The 21,270-nt window shown below is 46.2% G+C and overlaps 1 protein-coding gene and 1 long non-coding RNA gene across 7 annotated transcripts in view; one reads left to right on the top strand and one right to left on the bottom strand.

Annotated features, from left to right (window-relative positions):
* Nucleotides 1-1,175: 1,175 nt before the first annotated feature.
* Nucleotides 1,176-2,966, bottom strand: LOC143692000 (uncharacterized). Its single transcript, XR_013179846.1, has 2 exons — nucleotides 2,814-2,966; nucleotides 1,176-1,932 (listed from the first exon to the last, which is right to left on the bottom strand). It is a non-coding gene; the product is annotated as an uncharacterized LOC143692000 (long non-coding RNA).
* A 1,482-nt stretch (nucleotides 2,967-4,448) lies between these two features.
* SSBP2 (single stranded DNA binding protein 2) overlaps nucleotides 4,449-21,270 on the top strand; it is a 138,662-nt gene continuing 121,840 nt past the window's right edge. For 3 of the 6 annotated variants that reach the window (XM_054651902.2, XM_054651901.2, XM_054651900.2), the window contains exon 1: nucleotides 4,478-4,630. In XM_054651902.2, coding sequence (XP_054507877.1) covers nucleotides 4,572-4,630 — 59 coding nt within the window. In that variant the 5' untranslated portion in view covers nucleotides 4,478-4,571. Of the gene's footprint in view, nucleotides 4,631-21,270 lie in introns of all 6 variants that reach the window. The other 3 variants (XM_054651903.2, XM_054651904.2, XM_054651899.2) reach the window with 3 other exon arrangements.

Genomic DNA, 21,270 nt, shown 5'->3' with positions numbered 1-21,270 from the left:
AGGGCTGAAACCACATGAAACACCAGGAAAAGGAGCCGTGGAGGAAACCAGTACACACAATCGTGTGTTATTTTTTCCATTGCAAGGTTCAGACCGTGTGGCACTGGGTGCCCTGTGCAGATGATTTCCCCATTCTGAACTGTGTGTGAGCGGCCCCAGCACAGCCATCAACCCAGAAATGGAGGTGGAAGGTTTCTCCTCAGCAAGTTTTGCCTCCCAGCCGATGGTATTTGTGCTTCATGGATGAGCTGGAGGCTGCCAAATCGCCCTGGCTCCTCCTGCAGAGACAGGGGGGAATTGTGGCTCCTGCTGGAAGCAGAAAGTGCGAGGGGTTACTGGGCTATGGGCAAATCTTTCTTTGAGATCCAGAATCACAGAGTGCCTCAAGCTGGAAGGGACCCACAAGGATTATCCCTCCCTACCCCTGAGCTATAATTACTTTTTTTTCCCCTCTTCCCAGGTGGAAAAGAGGGGGGCAAATAAAGATTTTGTTCTGACCTAAGCGCTCCTGCTCTCTCCTTTCTCCAGCAACGATTTAGGACTCGTTCAATCACCTGAGCAACCCCTGCTCATCTGTATGGCACCAGAATGAAAGTCTGCAGAAGGAGTCTCACAGTTAGGCACTCCACAGGAAGATTAAACATTCCACAGAAGGAGGAAGGATTCCTCAGAAAAGGCTTCAAAGCTGCCTCGGTCACGTATTTGTTGGAAAAGACTAAACAAAAGCATCTCTCTCCCATGATATCTTGCCCAAAAAATCTTCCCAGCTACACAGCAATAAGTATAGATAACTGGAATTAAAATAAGGGAGTAGCATTTACTGACTTAATTTCCTGAACAGCCCTTTGTTGAGGGCTGTGTGAGACCTGCCAGTTGGATTAATCAATGGGTTTTTTTTTTTTTTTTGAGGATCAACGGAATGGGCAGAAATGCAAAGTAATTGTACATATTACTGTATCAATAAAAGTGTGATCCTGTGATGCGACGTTGCTTAAGCCAGCCACACAAGCAACGTTTCACTGCAGATATCCTTAACATTAATCCATACTCTAACTAGCTGCAGCAGGAGAGAGGGGAAAAAAATAAAACCAACCACCCAGTTTGGAGGCATCCTATATCTCAGACAGGGTAATATAACATAGCATATGTTTTAAAACGATAAAGACTTCCAAGAATAAGGCACAGTTTCCAGAATAATATTCATAACACGCCCAAACAAAAAGCAAAATCCTGTAATAATTGAATAATTGCAGCTTTCTGTATCCAAGAAAAAGTTAAAGGGGGGAAAAACAGAAAAATCCAGCCCAAACCAGCCCTTTTCAGTGGCTTAGCTGGTCAACACTCTTATACACAAAGCCCAGTGCTCTTCCCTAAAACCGAAGAATTAATCAGCATTATGTAAGAGATTTTTATAACACTCTAAAAATACATTGTGAATTCCTTCCCAGTGTCGGACTGAGAAGCTTTAAAGTACCGCCACCCCTCATCCCCTTTTGTAACAAAGGCTGGATCCTCACTCCTGACATCGGAAACTCGAATTTCGCCTCAAATCTCATTAATTACAGCGCCGGCCTCGTGAGATCCAAACGCTCCTGCTGGGAGCGGAGTTTGTGCTCGGAATTCCTGGAGCAGGGGCAGGGGCACCCGGCAAAAAATGCGCCCCGAGGGAGAATTCCTGGCACAGCGGACCCGCGTGGGTTTCCGTGGTTGTTTCCCTGCCCACCAAGCTGAGTTTTGTGGTTTTGTCCCCACTCTGGGGATTTGTGGCGCCGATGGGTCTCAGGGTGGGCAGCATCACCCGGCGGGTCCCAGCTCCGCTTCCCAAAACCTGCTCCCAAAATGCGGGTTTAGCGCCGTTCCTGCGCTTCCCGGATCTGCGAGCGAAATGACAAAGCCATCACCTGAATGTTAATGGTAGCTTGGGAGGCACACCTGCGAAGAGAATTTCGAACATTTAAAACCTTTGCCCTCGCGGTTTTCGTTCGTCCCTGCTCGTGTCGCGGGGCCCTTGCCGAAGTTCATCCTCCCGCCCTGCCCCAAATCACGATTTGATCTGCACGATTTCATCTGCACGATTTGATCTGCACAGCCCGCCAGGCCAAAATAAACCGCAGGGACGCAAATGGATCCCAGGGAAAACGGGAACAAAGCATTTTCAGCTGCGGAAGTCCCGTCCTGGGATGCATCTCTAAAGGACACGGCAGCTATCCCGCCATCGCGCTTTTAGGGAACACCTCAACCTTGTCCTTCTCCAAGAGGAAAAATTCTCCCCTCACAGGGCTGACGCAAAATATCCCCCACCCTTAGACCACAAACAAATCAACCAAAACCATCGAGGCAAACCAAGCGAGAGCCTCGGAGCACCGTCCCGCCCGCCCGGGAAGGGCTTCGCCACCGCCATCAGCTCGGTGTGGAAGCGGAGCGGAGCCTTGGAGAGGGGTGGATGGGCCATCCCGCCCTTCCCGAGGGCGAGCCAACACCGGGATCAGAGCTCTGCTCCGGGTTATCCGCACCCAGGCTCCAGCCACCCCTGTGGCCTGACCAAGGATGTCCACGCTCGCTCCTTGCCCTTCCTCAGCAGCCTTCTTTAAAATCTCACCCACAGCCCGAGTCCTTCTTTGTTCCCCGCCTTGGTTCCCTCTCTCTGTGCCCTGTCCTGCCTCCCCGAGTGCCACCAGGCGCCACCTCAGCTTGTGACAATTCCTCTGCCCCAATGTGGGCAAAACGCCTCCCCTTAGGTTGGCCCTGCAGCAACTTCTCAGCTCCTCTCCCTGCTCCTTTCCCCCCAAATTCACCGTGCGTGGTGCTTTTACTTTGCTTTTTCTTCTCCGCATCCTTCGTTTCCTCTGCCGGCTTCTCCTTCCCTTCCACTCACTCCTTCCTCCCTCTTTTTCTCCTTTCCCACTTTCTGCTCGCACCATAACCCGCTTCCTCTGCTTTCCTGGGTGTAACTCGGGAGCAGGAGCCTCGGTCCCAACCAAGGGTGAATGATGTCAGCCTAATTTACTTCTTCCCCTACATCCACTCCAACCGCACTCTCACGCTGCCCATAATTTTTTTTTTTTTTTTTAATCGTGTAACGGGGGTGAAAAGCCCAAGACAACCAACTTTGGCACAAAATGGCTTTTGTTGCCGTGTGTTTCAATCCGATGAATGGTTGGGGTGGGTTCATCCCACGCCGGGCAGGGAGCTGCCGCAAGCACCTCGGGTTCTCCAGCCTCTCGCACTCCTTCCTGTTGTCTCTGCTACTCCCCCGCTAATTTGTTCCAGCCGCTCATTAATACTCTCCTAATCCCCCCCTCCCCAGCTTCACCTCGCCAACCATTCCCTCCGCTCCGCCAGCTCGGGATCCAGAGGATGTTTTTTTCCCCCCACCCTTTGCAGCTCCAACAATGATAAACAGATGCTGGTGGTCTACGCTCTGGCACAACTTCCCTGCTCTCTCTCTCTCGAATTTTGGTCGGGTTTTTGTGTTTTGGGGTTTTTTTGTTTGTTTTTTTTTTTTGGTTTTTTTTTTTTGGTTTTTTTTTCCTCGTGGCCCTGGTTGTTTCTGACACGGCGGGGGGAAAGATGTTGGGTGCGTTTGACGCACAAAAAAAAAGAAAAAAAAAAGAAAAAAAAAAGAGAGAGATTGGCATTGCTCACTTAAAACATCGAAATACTAAAAACCCCCCTTCCCACGGGTCACGCACAGGAGTGGGTTTACAAGGTTAGCCCCAGTTTAAAAGCACGAGCAGGCACCAATATCTGCAAAATTTGGGACTGTGGTTGAGGAGGAAGAGCGGAAAAATTCCAGAGCTTCGGGTACTCAAAAAAAAGAGAAATCAAGTAACAAATGGCCCCAGTGGCTGCTCTCTCTCTCTCTCTCTCTCTCTCTCTCTGCCGTCTCTGCGGAGCACGCAATTATTGCCGTGTAACTTTAAAAAAAAAAATCAAAGCATTTCCTTGAATTTTCTTCAGACCGTGGGTGGTTTTTATTTTTTTTCCTTCTTAATTTTTATTTTTTTGATTATTTTTTAAGCTACTCTAAGACACGCTGCTTCGCTTCAGGAAATGTTTCCTCCCCACCTCCAGCCCGGTCCCGGGTCTCGCTGGGAGGGGGTCCCTTCCCCTGGGGGTGAGGGGTGCGAAGAGACCCTCGGGGGTGTTTTTGGGGGGTATTTTTGGGGCGGGGGGCTCGCTGCGGGTGTCGGGGACGGGGGGGGGGTTCCAGCTGGGGACACGGAGCGGCAGTTCGGGCGCTGCCCGTTCCGCGCCGGCCGGCAATCCGGTCCGCAGTTTGCGTCTCTCCGGCGCGCTCCCCGCTCGGCGGCGCGGCGGCGGGGGGCGCGGCGGGCGCCGGGAACAGCCGCTTGTTTAAAATCCTTCTCGAACCGTTTCTAATTCCCCCTCGCGCGGGGGGGGGGCGGGGCCGCGCCCGGCCGGATGCGCGCCCCGTCCATCACCGCGCGGGGGGCGGGCCCGGCCAATGGCGGGCGCGTGTGGCGCCCGTCACCGTGGCGACGGGGCCGGTCCCGGGGAGGCGGTGATGGGTTGACAGGTGCGTGACAGTCGGGAGCTTCTCCGCAGGCATGTACGGCAAAGGCAAGAGCAACAGCAGCGTCCCGTCCGACAGCCAGGCCCGCGAGAAGTGAGTGCTCGCTCCCCACACCCCGGCCCGGCGCGCCCCACACGCCCGCCGGCCCCGCGCGCGCGGCCCCCTCACAAAGTTTGTGAGGGCGAGAGGGGCGCGGGGAGGGGTAGGGGGGGGAACGGCCGCGCTCCGCGGGTCCCCGCGCCGGGACGCGGTGTCCGAGCTCGGACAGGGTCGCCGCAGTGTGTCCCCCCTCAGACCCACCCGTGCCCGCCCCGCAGCCCGGCCCCGCAAGGTGCCGGGACCCCTCCGGTAACAAAGAGCCCGGGCAGGGGGCCGGGGCCGCGTCCCAAGTGGGCGCCTCGCAACTTTTGCCGCGGCCCCCCATTGTTCGCTCTCGGGGGGCTCCGCGCCCGCCCTGCCGCACAAAGGGGAGCGGGCACCGCGCCCCCCGGGCTCCCGCTGCCTGCCCGAACTCATGCTGGGGTTTTATGATTTTTTTTTTTATTATTCCTAATTGCGCTTAACGCGCCCGGGCGAGCCGCGCTCCGGCGTTCTCCTGCCCGCTGCCCGACGGGGAGGGCTGGGGGTGCCCCCGGCACGGGCAGCGCCGGGAGAGCCGAGGGGAAAACGCAGTTTTTGGGGGAATGGACGGCCTCTCCTCAGGCTGTCCTGTAGCGGCCGCGACTTGGCGTGACCGAGGCCGGTTTGGCACGGTGGGGGTGGAGGGGGGAGGAAAAGCCCGTGCGAGGAGGAGGAGGAGGAGGAAGAAGAAGAGGAGGAGGAGGGGGACGAAGTGTGCCGGAGGTGGGAAGGTCGGGGTAAGGCTGCTGAGGGGGTCCGGAGGCGGAGAGCGCCTGCCAGAGACCGCGTTCGCACCTCTCTGTTCCAAAAATCGCATCGCTGCCGAGCGGGTTCAGCACCCGGGATCTGCGCTCCGGGCACGGCCGAGGAGTTTCCCTCCAGGCAGCTTGTCTTGAACCTTCACCTAAAAGTTTTTTTTAATTTTTTGTTTGTTTGTTTGTTGGGTGTTTTTCTTTCTTTTTATTTAAATTTTTTTTTCTCCCGTATGTGTGAGTTCAGGAATTTTGGGTTTGATGGTTTTATTTGTTTCTTTGCTTTTTTTTTTTTTTTTAAATTCTTTGGTTGATGTTGGGTTAGTTCTTTAGGTGCGTTCTTATTTTTGGTTCTGTTTGGTTGGGGGTGGTTTTTTTTTTGTTTGTTTGTTTTTTTTTTTTTTTTTTTCTTTTTTTTTTTCCAAGACTGCCTAATTCCAGAGGCTGGCATGCACGCTTCCCGCAACAGCAGCAGCAGGCCAGGCATCTCTGTTTCGACAGGAGGAGAAGGGGAATTTCAGGCGTTTGACAATTTCACACCTAACTTTGCCACGGGAAGGTGGAGGGAGGCAGAGGCAGCCCTGCCGGGCATTTGCTCCATCTCAGTTAATTGCTGAGCTGGAGCGGGAGGCACAACTTGGGCTCTGAAATCTGATCAACTAGTGGCACTTCTTAGTTCCAGCGCAGGGATAATTTTAAAAATAATTGCTTGGCCGGCTCGTGGAAGCACTGTTTATTTTGTCTTAGCAAAATTAGGGAATTAAACCATTTCCTCGTGCTACACGGCTGCTGGTGTTTGTCAATACACTCGGTAAATCACTGAAGGGCGCAGTGGGATCTCACAGTGGGACCGAAAACAAATCCATAGGGCTGCTGTGCATCGGATCGGATGAAGATCATGTTGTTTTAATTCTGCTGTGCAAAAGCTACCCCGTGCAAGCCACACGCACAAGTGCTCTGGCCGTGGGGCTGAAACTTTAAACAGTTTTCAGCCGTCCTCTTTTCACTGCAGCTGGTTTTTCTTCGGGGTTCTTGGTGCTGTAAAGCACGTAATATTTTGTTTGCTCTGAAAACGCTTAACAATTTTCAGGGCAAGCCTGCCAAACTGACTTATTGTCAAGTAGCAGCTGCCCTCCTAAGTAAAGTTGTGAGGACCTGCTAGATGGTGCTGTTCGATTTAAATACACGTTGTCTCCCACTTGGAGCTAACAGCTGGAAATGTGGGCTCCTCACGTGTAGATTATTTGTGCAAAACACTGAAATGGTTTGTTTTCAGATCGTGGACCTGACAGGTCAGAAACTTCATGGTTGCATCTCCTTATAAATTAACTCAGCTGGGAGTTAGAAACATCCACTTTCTCCTTCCTCCAGTGGGGAAAAAATGTATATATATATAAAAGCTTTGAGACTTGTTTTATCATGTGGAATACCATTATGTATAGTCTACATTCCAGATTTTTTTGGTATTTCACCTGTTAAAATTTCTTCTTTCTGATCAGAGCACATCCTTGCCATTTTCATATGCTTTCTTTCTGACTTCCAAAAAACTGTGATTGCAATTTTTCCCCTCTTACATTGCTGTACAGCCATGAAATGCTTGTCCCAAGGTAATGCATGAGTTTTTGTTCTGCTCAAAAAGAAGTGGCTGTCCAATTAAATATCTCTACAAAAATTACAGCTCTGACTTCTGCATGAGATTGTGTTAATTTGGAAACCACAGAGGAAAATACATATGTTTGACTGATACAATAAGTACTTATTTAATCAAGAAAAGTGGAATTATAATTATGTTTAATATTAAAGTTTTTAGAACAGAAAATTCAACTGAACACTGGCGTGTCTCGTCAAGATTTTAAGTGCCTAAAACATGTAGCCAGTAACCAGTCTCCTAAATACACTTGTAATAATTGAGGAAATAATTTTTTTAAAAAATCTCACTCCCTGAGTTTGTAATGGCCTGATTATGTGGACCGTGTGTGTTGCCCATGAGGATGTGTGGCAGTGAGAGGACCAGGGTGTGAGAAGATTATTTACCATGTGTGGGAAGGAGGTGTGCTGTTCAGCTGCTGTTGGTGGTATTTGTCCTGATGAATTTTACAGGACAGCCCAGTGCCAAGTGTGTCCTGTAGCACGGGGTCTTGCTGGTGTTTGTGTCCTTTGAGGTTATGTAATTACTGTAAAAACGAACAAAGTTTTGCCAGCCATTTGTAACGGCCCTTGGCAAATGTTCAGTTCCAAGATGGCATTTGTGTTGCGGTCCCTCTCTCTGTCCCTTCTGCTTGACCTCTGGGGTGAACCGCCTGCATTGTTTAGCTTCACCACTCATGTGCAGTGTGGGTGGGTGAATCTGGGGGCAGCAATAGCCGGGTTTGTGCCAGGGAGGTGCAGCACAGCACAGCTGGGTATAAAACACTGAGGGTGAGGGCGCTCCATACCTGTGAGGCGAGAGGAGGGTGAAGAGACAAAAATCACGAGAGTGCCCCTTCCTCTCGCTCTGGAACAGCTGTGCCTTAATTTTGGGCTGTGTCCAGCCTGGTTGCTCAAGGATGGAAAAATTGTGTTAAACAGTAGCTCTTCACCACACCGCTGTGCCGGCACCACCTCAGACCCGGCCACGCTGTCCACGGAAAAAAGACAAAAAAGTATCTGCACATCCTCTATTGTTACCTCTTCCCAGCAACTGTGAACAGTCTTTTTTCGTTTTTTCCTCCCCTTATTCCTTAAGATAGGACTATTTCAGATCAGGAGCTTGGACCTGACAACACTTCACTGAATGGTGAAACTCTCTAAACTTTCAATCTTGGAGACAAAAAGGGACCTGACCACACAAGTTCCATTTGAAAATGTATTCCTCTGTTTATATATAAATAATACTTCAAGTTGAAAATAGATATGTAGAAAAGCAGTTCTAACAAGCATCTAAGGAAAACTAAATTCTGATGGGAATATATGTTTTGAGTTCAGTTTTCTTTATGTTCCAGTTCTCTTCCAAACTAATCCTCTTCCCAAGAAGCCCTAAACCTTCGTGGGGCTTGGCAGACACCCAGATTTTGGTTAAAAACTAACTGGATGACTAGAGACTGTGACTTAATTTGTTATAAAAGGATGCCTTATCAAAACACTGCTTCTCTTCAGGTCTGTTTTGAGAGGTTGGCTGTTTGTATGTGCAGTTCCCTTGTATGAGTGGAGTTCTTTGGGTGTCTTCTTCCATGGTTTTTTTTTCCCCCTCAGATTTGAAAAGACTGCATTGCCCAAGTTTACATAGTTAAGTCACCTCTTCAACTGCAATGTTTGGAACCTACACAAAAATAAGATCCAGATAAAAATTACCTGGCTTCAGTGTTGAATTTGCTACTCATCCCTGGGAAGTGGCCAGGTAGTTTCTTAAGATTTTGGTGGTAAAAGATGCATTAATTCTCTCCCCCCCACTTCTGAAGACAAATCTCGTAGTTTAGTCCTGCCTGTTTTGTAAAGTTTGGGTTTAACCTGTATCCATCAGGTCTAACTTGTAAAAGTTGCAATTGTGCTGCTCAGGGAGTCTGTGAGCATCAGGCATTTTACAAGAATATACATTTTAATAAAGTGTGCAGAAGGGACGGCTCTGGAAATAGTATGTGTTTATCAGTATTTATTATTGGCCATGTGCTTCAGGTGCTCATTCACTCTGCACAGGTGTCTGGGGAGCACATGAAAATGTTTTAGGTAATGTATGTGCTGCCATTCAGACTAAACAGAAGAAATTAATTCTGCTTAAATTACAGGCCTGTGATACTGTCACAAGTACTAAAGCAGCCAAGATTTCAGTAACTTTGCCAAACTTCCACTGTTTGGGTGGAAAAGTTACAGTGCAATATTTAAGTCTTGTGCCGATTCATGTACCTTTTTTTGGTGTGTAAAAGTTCAGTTCAAATGTGGCCCATTTTGAAAATTGGGCAAAGACAATAGGTGTTTTCCAATGTTTTAAAAGTTTTCTCAACTTTTACCGCGGAAGACCAATGATACCTCTCTCCTTCAAAACACTTGAAATCTGGTTGAAAAAGAAAAGGATGAGGGATTTGATTCCAGAGATGTGTCTTTCTCCATTTGCATGACAAAGCATCTGAATTTAGCCAGGATACAAGCCTTTTCAAAAAGATCCATTTGCATATGCTTAGGGCTTACTGACTGTAATCGCTGAATATTTCATCTTCGCTGGGAGGCAGCAGATCCTGGGATCAGAGGGGAGGAAAATTGGGGCTGGGTGGGAAGGAAAGTGGAGATGTGAGCAGCTGGAGCCTGCAGCTGTGAGGTGCCAGGGCACGGGGATGACAGAGAGCAAAGAGGAAACGGGATGGAAATGGTCAGTCTGGAGACGGGAGACAGGGAATTGCTCCCTAAGAGAAACTGGCCCTGGAGTCTGGGGTCTGGGGTCTGGGGTCTGGGAGGAGGCTGCAGCATCTGGACCAGGGACGCAGACCTGGTGAGAGGGAGCAGAGCCAGGACAGCCTGGAGGCAGGTCAGGAAGTGGGAGGCTTTTGTTGAGCTAGGAGGAACATTCTGTCCCTCCAGGTGCTGGGAAATGACCATTCCTTTGCTGCCAGGAAGGACATGAAAGAGCAGGGGTGTAATATTTGTTGTCTCCAAGGTAAATCCGACCCACACCTATGAGGTGGCAGCCGACCCAGGGGTGTGTGGCAGTGCTGGAGCTGTGTCTCAGGAATGTCAGAGCCCGGGAGGGAAGGGTGGGATTTGCCATTCAGAAGCAGCTGGAACAGTGTGTGTCTCTGCAGTGTCTGGGCACTGTACTTGCATTCCCAAAAATGTTCTCTTAACTTGGAAAATGCAGATACACACGGAGCATATTTCTCACTTTGCCCTCATTTGCATGTTCACTGAATTTTTTTTCCCCCCCCCTCTGGAAAAAAAAAAGCTCTGGGTTTTTTGTTGTGCAGGGAAGAGCATTGTTTTGGTAATGAGCAGCTATTTGATAATTTGCTATTTTGCTGTCTTGCGGTTTGTGCCTTATGGCTGCCTTGCTGTTTCATAATACGGCTGTTCCTACAGGAAGATTGTGTTGTTTCTTTGGTGCCCAGCTCCACAGTGTCTGAGCTTCACCTCTAAAAATAGGCATCAAGCCACTCCTGACCGACAGCCAGTTTGGAAGTGGCACTAAGATGCAGAAAAGCAAAAGAACAAAAATGTTTATTGGTTGTTGGGTCCTCAATTTGAGCTATGTAGCTCTGAATTTTATTTTATTTTTCTTTCTTGGAGTATCACATGAACCAGAAATGCATATAGACAGCTTCCACTGTCTCTCTTGCCACAGGATGAGATGCCAAAGGAGCTTGTAGAAATGTAGTATTTTTGTGAAACTGCTGTCTCCCTTGTGGATGCTCTTCAGACTGGGAGATGCACTGGAAATGGTCCAGGCTGGAGAGCTGGGCGCTCACCTGCGGCAGGGCCCCTCCAGGCTGCTGTGCTTGGGTGCTTCTGTGGTTTGGGGTGGCTGAGAGAGCCATTTCATGCAGGGGTCACTGCCCTGCACAGCCCCCTGTGCTGCTCTGCGAGTAATGACCAATGCCTCAAAACACCTTATTTTTAAGAATTTTCTGCTAAGGCTCCTTTGGGCAAAACCAGATGACTTTTTTTCTCCATCAGGATTCAGGAGCTGCGTCTGCAGAGCCTTCCAGCTGGGTTGCTTGGGGTTAGGACCACTTGTTTCCTGGTTTCTTTGGTGCACAAACATTCCAGGAAGTAGTGCTGGTCCAGGCTGAGTCACAGCTGAGGGGTTTTTTCTGTGCTGTGGAGCCACTGACCCCTAACACCAGTTTGTTCAAGCAGTGGGCAGGTGTTGTTTCAGCTCCTGGGAGAGAATCATCCTCAGAGATCAACAAATGTGTTAATCCAGAAATCTTAATGACCTCTGTCCGTGCTTCTCCAGTCCTTGAGGTATTTCTCACTTACAGTTCCAGGAAGGGAGAAGGTGAGAACATAAAATGTCCCTTTCTAAGAAACTGAAATATGGCAGTAGTCAGGACCATAGAGTCCTAGCTTTTCACTTTCCATCACATACAAAAATAAACTGAACATTTTTGTGGTGGGTTATTTTTTTCCCTTTCACACCTTCTGTGGTTCTTGCCTCTGGAATGTTTATTTTTTCTCCATATTGTTAGTAGTGTATCCAGAGCAGAATGAAATAATTACCTTTCATTTGACGTAATATAGATAAAACAATGCTGTTAATACTCCCTGGAACACTTGCGTGTTTATTGTTGCCATTGTTGGGGGAGTTGTTTGTTTGTATGGGGGGGGTTGTTTTATTTTGTTTTTTAAATAATCCATTTCTGCAGTCACACGCCCTCCAGGTTCTTTTTGCAACATAGCTGCCTTGCCAATTATTCCCCATTTCATATTTGTGTATTTGATTTCTTAGTCCTGAGCACAGTACTCCACATTTGCCTGTATTGAATTTTCTGTTATTAACTTTCCTTATTCTCTTCCTGTCCCCAGAAGGGCTTGTAATTTTTCCTGATTTGTCATGTACACTTCTGTATTTCTACATAGCACTCATTAATGAAAGTCTTTTAGTGGAGTTGGCTTAGGGTAGGAAGAGCTTTGCTGAAACGTTCTCTCTTCTGTAGAAACATGCTGTTAGTGACTCCTCCATAATTTATTTTATGTGATTGTACCCTGACTTTTAATTTCATGAAGATGTTTGCTGATGCAGGCGTCATGTGATGGGCTGAGAGTCAAAAGTCAGTATTTCAACTTTCACCTGTTCCTCCTCGCCCACTGCCTCCTCTCCCAGGTGAACCAAACTGAGATGACATTTTTCTTTCTTTGACAGGTAATGTTGGTCTCTTGCCTTTCTGTTTTGAAGGTGTTTCTATCCCTTTGTCCCTCCTTTCCCTGTGCCCAGAGTGACCTGAGCCTCTTCTGGAGGAGCTTTTGGCTCCTCCAAGCCCCAGCTGCACGCAGCAGCTTTGACATACACATCTCCTCTCAAGGAAAGCCAGTCTAGTGTGTGATAAAAGAACAGAAATTTAAATTAAAATAATATATTTTGCCCATTTTTTTCTCTATGCTTTCCAAAGTTCTCTCAATCATTCCTGGAGCAAGAGTAACAGCGTTTTTGAGGGTTTATTTTTAAGCTGGAGCCACTTGTGGAAGAACACTGTGACACCACACTTTTTCTGCCCCACCTTCTTTCCTGTGCAAATATCAATTGAAAGTTACAATTTGAGGAAATCCCGATTTCAGAAATCACATTTCTGATGGCAAGTACAGTTTTTCAGCTGTGGTTGTGGGTAGTGAGGGTTGTTTAGCTCCTCTATGCATAGAATTAATGGGCTGCTTTATCCCACCCTTGCTAGGCTTTAAATCTGCCTTTGGGTTTATGCCTTGGTGTTTTTTGGAATTTGTGTGGGTCTGGTTGAAGTACAACCCTTGATGTTAAACCCAAACTCTTAAAGGGATTTATCAGGCCAACATTTCCAATGAATTCCTAATTTCCTACTTAGGCTTCACTGTTTCTTTTCTTCCTTTCTTCCATTCCTAAATAAAATACTGTCTTTGAAATAAATTTAAGAAATTACTGATTACACAATGTCTTGTGCCTTACATTACTTCCATTTTTATTTCCAATCCCTCGGAGTCTAGGGAGAGATTTCACCTTCCAACCAAACCAAAACCCTGTAATATTCACAGGAAGAATCCAGTGTTTTGAAAATACAGAAACAATAAGTAATCAGTACTAAGGAGTTACCAGTATACGTAAATTCCAGTGCATGCAATTTTATTTTTGTATTGCTTTAGATAATGTCTTGTTACTAAGCAGGTGCATTTTTATATTTGTATAATGAGTTTGGAACGTTAGTAAGGATGTTCCATTGCTGGAGTTAAACATTTTTACAGATAGTAGAAGAAAGTAAAATACTGTCTATGTTTTCTATGAGAAACAACCTGGTGCTTATAAGAAAGTGTTGGGTTTTACTCTCGAAAACCTGTTTTAGAGGTTAGGAAAAAATTCCAGCAACATCAGTGGCAAGCTGTAGTAGGCTGTGTTCCTTTCCTTGGGAGGGACTGTGCTTTCTGAGTAAGATATTGGAGTGTTATTAATTCCTTAATAAGTGTGTTGTTCTTGACAGCGTTGGGACAGAGTGGGTCATGTGGCTGACAGGGTGTGTGACTGTGCCATAAACGTGGGGAGGTTTGTGAGCATCGAGGCGAGGCTGCCACCTGATGCTCCTCAGAAGCTGTGGTGCTTTATCAGATCCCTGGAGCAGCAGCAGCAGCAGGATTTGAGAACCCAAAGCCTCTCCTGATTTCTCCATGCCCGTTGTGTTATTTGTGTTCTTCTCCCAGCTTCGGATGGCTCCAGTTTGGGTCAGCCATGGAGGGGAGGTGCTGGTGGGGAGGTACAGATGCGTTGTGAGTGTTTGGAGTTACTGACATTTCATCAGGTCTGTCAGGAATAATGAAACTCCCTTGCCAAATCTGAATTTGCCCTGGAAGTGAAGGTTATGACTCCTATTGTGTGTCTCGTGAACTGTTTGGCTCCTTTAATTGTTTATTGTTTAATAGTCCTTGAAATGGGAATTTGGAGAGGATACGTGTACATGAAGGTGATGTTTAAAAAAACTAAAAGGCATCTATTGCAGCTTGAGGAATTTGGTTTTCCTGTGTGTATGCACATTGTAAAATAATGCAAATATAAGTTGGTTTTTTGTGTTGGAGTAGAAGTATACGATCAACAAATACACACACAGAGCTTGCACACAGAACAGTTGGTTAACAAAAATACAAAGCTGGAAAAGATGAAGGAGATCTGATCAGGAGATGGAGAGCAGTGTTGGAAGTTTGGGAATGTGCCTCTGGTGATGGTGATGGGCTTGGGAGCAGATCTGAAAGGTGAAATGCCTTGGTGTTCCTGACTGCTGAGGCAGCTCCTCAAGTCCAGTGTCACTTCTAATTTTGCTAAATGCCCTTCTAATTCTTTATGAAGGAAAGATCTTTACTTTTGCAAGACCATTATGTGTAGACATGGGCATCCACAAACCTAGTTATATATACTCCAAAATATTTTTGGAAATAATATGAGCTATTACAATGTAGCAAAACCCAAATAAACAAACAGCTCCCGACCCCAAATAAAACTATATCTTATGCTTCAAAGATGCAAGACCTAAATTACTTGTCTAACTGTAGTTGGGGAACATAGAAAAAGTGAATAAAAAACCTATTTTGAATAATTTCACAGATTATCCTAAAAAGATGATTAGAAACAAAAGCATACTGGAGCATTGGATGCAGATGTATTCCCATTTAATCCAGTAATTAAAAAAAAGTTGTTTATAAAATGTTACCCATATTCCCCAAACAGAACTATATGTGTGTAGTAAATAAATCCAAACTAGGGCAAAAAAAAGAGAAAAATAGAAGTTGCCCAGTGTCAGTCTCCAATTCTGGGTGTGTTTACTCATTTAGGGGGAAAACCCCCAAATAATAGAAGCTTTTCTTGACATAAAACCAGAAGCATTTTTCCTGTAAAACAATGTAAGTGGATGGAGCAGTTTTCCATTCATATCACTATCTAGTAAAGCTCTTACAAAATACTTCAAAAAGTCAAAAAAGGACTTTGTGGTTTCAATACTTGGACTGTGAGCCAAATAAATGAATTTGAAAGTGCAGGGTCATGCCTGCAGCAGCTTGTGGGAGTACCTGTTCCATATTTCAGAGAGCAGGTCGTGCATAAAGGGCTCCCTGGTAGAGCAGCACTGGGGAGGATCAGCTGCAGCCACAGGGAAACACAGAGCTTGTGGAAGTATTTTGGTATTAGTTTCTGTTTAATTTCTCTTTGCGCAGTGTACACATTCAATGGGCAAGGCATAATTAGAGGGGCTCTCTGGTGTGGTGTGTTTTTACAGAGAGCTTTGCCTTCTGCAAATGGTTGTGGGCTGAAGTGAACACAGGCACTTAATGCTCAGCACAAACATTGGAAATCCTCAGTAATTCAGGGCACAAGTGAAAAACTAATTGAGGGAAGTGTAGGGAAACCTAACCCATGGCAGTGTCAGATGTGCCTCGGGCTTCCTGACACCTTATTCTGAGGCATTCCGAGGGTGTTGTGAAAGGAACCAAGAAACGAGATTAAAGGGACCAACAGTGCAGCTTGGCAAAGTAGTTGCTGTGTATTCTGCAGCCTGAAAATGGAAATGTTTTCATGTTCTTCCTGCCTTTGTGATTCATTTGTGGATTTCAGCTAAACTTCAGTCCAGCTCTGTGACAGGCAGTTTATAACAGGCTCATAACTTTCTTGGTGTTTCTCATTTCCCAGTCCAGGGCCGTATTCAAAGAGTTAACATAGCTGAAAGAGAGATGACCATTGCATTCTCCCAGCACTAGTTTTTGTCACTGTTGCCTGTGTTTGTGTGTGTTAATAGGTGTATGTATGAATTTATATAATAATATTTATGGATCAAGGACTGATGTCTTTGTCTTTAGAACAGGCAAATGGGCATCACTTGCGTGTGTTGAATGACAGAAGCAGATTGGTGGGAAAAAAAAAAGACAAAATAAGCAGTTTTGATTCAAATATGGAATAAAATTAAAAGGGGTATTTTCAGAGTTAATGGAGTAACTGCACTCTTGGTCCACTTCTGAGCTGGTTCAATGGCAGCCTGGCCTGATACAGAAACAAAATTTACTGTGTCCTACCTGTTGGTTGTGTAATGACTGCAGTTACCTCACCAAGGCTGTTTTTATGTTCAGCATCTGTATTTACTTGTCTTTAGGATCAATATTCAACACCTGTATTTACTTCTCTTCAGGACCAACAGAAGGACTAGCCAACAACCCAGCTTCTTAAAGCAAAGTGTTTGTTTAGAGCAGTGTGAATGAAAGGCTCTGGGAACAGCAAGAGCAGTCCATATGTGTAACTTTTTTTCTGCCTGGGAATGCACTACTCCCCTAATGCTAACCGGGTACAAGGAGCTTTTAATTCCCCCATCAAGCTTCCCTCCATGTTTCTCTCTGGACGGCACCCCCAGCAACTGACACAAATTTATCCAAAAGAGAAAAGAGTTCTTTCTTAACTTTTGACAGGCCAAGTGACCTGAAGAAGCTTTTGTGCTTCAAAAGTTTATTCTGTCTTGTTTTCCCACTTGGTAGTTTGTGGTTTTTTTTCCCTTCAGCTCTATTGATTCTGCCTAGGTGTAGGACAGAACCTCACACTCTGATTCCAGGGCTTGGGGGAACTCTGAAAGCAGCATGAAAACCAGGATGAAGGGTTCTGTTCTGGGGTCATGGAGGGATCTCAGATGGGTGGGAAACTGGTGCTCTTAAAGCCAGCTGGCAGATATTTCAGCTGCTGTGAGCATTTGAAGAGCACAGGACAGGTGTAGCACTGTTTGAAACAATACAGAAGCCATCTCAGGGATCAAAGTGTGTTTGAACCCTCTTTGCCCCGCAGCCTTATGCTGCAATGGTAACAGATAAACATTTTAAGCTAATACACAATGTGCCTGGTACTCAGATGTGCTGCTGGGACAGGCCTTCCTGTCTCTTCCCTCAAACCCACCATTCAGCACAAGAAGCTTCCCAGAACCTCTGTGTGTCTTCATCCAACATGTAAAATTGAAAAATTACTGTAACAAACTGTTAGAAAAAGCTTTTTCAGGGTTGTGATACAATCCATGAGTTATGCTGTGACAATCCTCTGTGAAGATGTTGAGGTGTCCTTACGTCAGACTCAAGGTTTTTTCCCTTTATGTTCAAAGAGTCAAGTTTAGTAAACAATAATTTTCCAGCCTGCTCCTACTGTTCTGTATTTGTATTCTAGAATCCAAGAATATTTCTTTCTGAGGTGGCTGGGATCTTGAGTATTTCCTAGTGGCACAGTTATATTTTTTTACTTATGTCACTCAGTGTGTAAAATTACGTGAATTTCATCAGTCTCTTGGGCATTCAAGTGATGTTCAATACAGTATTCTCTTTCTTTCCTGAGTTTTTATTTCCACAAGAAATGAAGATGCTGGTGTGCAGAAGCATCCTTCCCTGCTGTGGGATAGTGCAGGGAAGGAGGCACTGGAGATGACTCTGAAAAGTCCAAAGGTCCACACTCCCTTTTGAGTGTTTCTGGCATGTGACCCAGTGTGATGTATAAATGTCAATTATGTGATTATGAAATGATGAGATGAGCACTTGTGATGTGCTTTAGCCAGATCATTCCTTTTTATGTGGGATGCTCCATCCGGATTGAAGGAGTGGGATGCTATTGTAAATTACTTTGTATTTTAGTAGTCCTAAGACACCATGTTTGCCGTGTTTCCTCTGTGGCTGAGACGAGCCCATCCTGCTCAGCTCCTTTTCCTTCTGAGTGTGGAAGGCTGTTAAATGTAGGTGGTTTGGGCTTGCTTTTTGATACCCTGCCTGCCCAAAAATGAAAGAACTGGGTGATGTGCATGTGTCTGCTTGCCAACCAAAGCCAAGCTGGCTCTGCTCGTTCTGGGTCTTCTCATTGGACTGCGTCAAGGTAAGTGTGAGAAATATGTAAGAAATAAAGAATGCAGCCTATGTCTGGAAATATTGTTGGCTAAGAGGTGAATTTAAAATGTCCACAGCCTAGCAGTTCCTGCTGTAGGTGTTGGGAACTTTCTGGAAGGGCATCCCACTAACCTCAGGAGAAGGATCCAGGAGCAGCCATTCCCTCAGTGTGGTCATTTCCTGTCCCTGGGGTCTCTGGAGCCCCTCAGGGTCCCTCAGGGCAGGGAGTGTCTGAGGCAGGGCTGTTGCTCCGTGCAGGAGCTGAGCTGGAGCTGGGAATTGCTGCTCTCCCAGCAGGACTCCTGCACTGGGTTTGCATCCCTGTTCCCCCTCCCCTCCTTTGCATGCACTGTGTGCTGCATGTTGAAAGGGGTGAGTCACCTCTTTTATTATGTTTTGAATACTTTCCTCCCAAATGTAGTTTATTTTCTGCAGGGAAAGGAAAGAATTTATGCTGTCCTGGTTCCTTATTTTTATCAGAGCTCTTGCTAACAACTTCCAGCTGAGGGAGTTCTTGATATTTTTAGCCTGAGATATTTAGCTATTTGAGCCTCTCTACATGTTTTCCTCCTGATATATATTAACTGGAGGGGGAGGATGGTTCTTGTCAGTTAATATATTCATGAGCATGCCTGCCAAATTGCCCACACTGACTCCCAGGAAACTGAACACTTCAGAGTTGGGGGGAAGTTTGAGTCTTGGTCTGAAGTATTTGCATCAGCTTCATTACTCCATTCTCTGACTGATGCTGCCATAGCTGTGTTCTCAGAAAAGCTTCCTTTTTATTTTAAGAGGTGGTGTTTGTATTAAAAAAATAGACTTAATTGGTTTCTGCCTAAAACCACAAAGAAGTAAATAAACTAAAAAGTCAAGAATCATAAAATGGGATCTTGCATTAAAGAAATAGAGTTTCTTTGGAAATATCTTCCTTTTTTTTTTTTCCCTTCCTTTTTTTCCTTTTTCCAAGCAGCAGAATCCTCAGTCTCATTAGTAATGTTACTGTTTTATTGGTTGTCTGTTCTGTGGTCTGATGGAGTTCTTCAATATTCCAGATATTGTACTTGATGGCACATCTTACAAACAGCATTTTCAAGTTTCAGAATAACCTTACCCTTCCCTGAAACCTGCATGAACACTGTTTTGAAAGAAAATACTAAAAGTCACTCACATTGACCTTTTGCCTTTAAGATCCACTTCAGCCTGTTTATCCACAATTTCACAGATCTTACTGTCATCAGATCTTTTCCCTTTTCCCAGCAAAGTTTCAGACTCAAGATGAAAATCTGTAGATTTGCCTCAGTGTAGTGCTTCCATCAGCTGCTCCAGCATTGTCCTGTGGGGCCTGGGAGGTGGGGCTGAGAGGGGCAGGTGGTGGGAATCATGCTCAGTTTAATGCGAATTAAATGGCATTTGCTGTTGTATGTAAATGGACCCTGGTGCCTTTGCTGTGCGTCCCTCCCAAGGTGTTTGTGTGTACTGGACAACACATGCCAGGGCCCTCCCTGCAGGGTGAGGAGATGACTCTGCCTCCTCTGCCCAGGCTTTGTCCCAGTGCTCTGGCCCCAGTCTGCTCCGTGGCAGGAGCTGGAGCTGCTCCAAGGCTGCTGTGCCTGTTCCAGGCTGTATCCCATTACCTGGGGCCAGCTGGGCACACATCTGCACTGCCAAGCCTGCCCCAGCTCCTCTCCACCCAGCGATTCCCTTAGGGACCCTCAGGGACTCTTCCAGGAGCCACTGGCTAAGCTGAATGCAGCCTTAAAGTTGGCACCTCTAATCCATTATTTTTGGGTGTGTTTGCCCAAAGGCTTTTAAAATGTTTGAATATATTTTTAAAAAGAAAAATTAATAATATTTGTTTAGTCCTTCCTGCCCTGCTCCTCCCTGTCAGTGGGCAGTCACAAGTCCCTCCTCTGACACAAGTCTCTGCTAGAGGATGCAGCTGCTCACTGTGGGTGCACCAGTTTTGTTTTTAAAGACCGGTTCATGTTACATGCTGTCACCTCAGCCTTTGGCACAGAGGGTGTCTGTGCACCTCTGAGTGCAAATATGCATTATACAAAGTGGTTTTAGGCGAGCTGCTGTTGTTTGGAGCTGTCAGTCTGCTGCTCCATGACGAGTGATGCTGCTGAGGAGCTGTGGGGCAGCACTGCCACCTCCAGAATGCTGTCTGGTCTGTGTGAGGGCTTCTCCGTGGGACTGAAGGATTAACCCAATACTAATCTTAAGCTTCTTACTGAGAAGTCAAAATTTCATTACTTTTAATTGTTTTGTGCCAGGCTAATAGATGTTGGCATCTTGGTTGGAAATTTCTTTCCTTTTGCAAATCCAGTCCTAATAACGTTTTAATTTTTTTTTTTAATATATTTTGCTGACAGAATTTCCTGTGCAACTTGCTTTAAACTGCGTGCAAGTTGCAGGGATCCTAAATAAACTGAGCAGCTGACTCTTTTTTTTTTGCCATTTGTACCACTTTTTCCAGTGGTCCTTCATGAACATGAAAAGTTTTGTAAAATCCTCGATGGAAAGGGATTTCTTACAGAAAAGCTGCAGGGAGCGACTTCAGCTCGGTGTATAAAAGTTCGGAAGTCTTGTTTTAAGCTTATATTTTAAATCTCTTATTCTGATAATGACCAGGCCTGGTCTTGCTTTGCTGATGAGACCTGACAAGATCATCATCCATGTCATTTCATTTGTTTTCATGGCAGCCCTGGGGAGGGAAATAACTGGAGCAGGAATGAAGCTGTGCCCTCCTCCAGAGCAGCTTGGCCGCAGAAAACATCAGAGATTTCAAGAGATAAATATGTATTTATGTAGAACACACACAAAAACCACGGGCATCAGCAAAACCCTTTGGCCCAGGCGGGATGAATGGGAGACAATCACCCTCCCAGGGGCCAGGTGGAGCAAGATGCCCTGGAATTTGGGGAACTCGGAGTGCTTTGTCAAACCAGTCCTTATCGAGTGTCTCCTGCTAATCTTCCCATCTCCAGGTTACTGGTTTTGAAATTCGGTCCAGCTGCTGTGAAGTTGGCACCCGCCCATTGCTCGCCTTGAGGGAAGTGTGAAAAGCACCGCAGGGGGCTGATGTTCCCCCTCTCACCTGCGAAGGGCACAGGTTGCATGAGAAAGGGAGAGGCACCAGCCTCAGGGGCTGCTCTGAAAAGCTGTTTTTAGCATTAACACACAAATACTTGGAATGGAAGCATCAGGGGAACGTGTTCCTAGTTCAGGGTGGCGTGTACTCAGTGCTTCAGCTCTAGACTGAAGTCACAAGCACCGATTTGGGAGTTGGAGGATGGAATATTTTTTGTTGTTGTGGTTTAGGTTTAGTTTGAATGG

This window comes from Agelaius phoeniceus, chromosome Z, assembly GCF_051311805.1.
Source record: "Agelaius phoeniceus isolate bAgePho1 chromosome Z, bAgePho1.hap1, whole genome shotgun sequence".
Taxonomy (NCBI): Eukaryota; Metazoa; Chordata; class Aves; order Passeriformes; family Icteridae; genus Agelaius; species Agelaius phoeniceus.
Note: the sequence above shows the minus strand (reverse complement) of the source record. Positions and strands in the feature narration are given on the sequence as shown.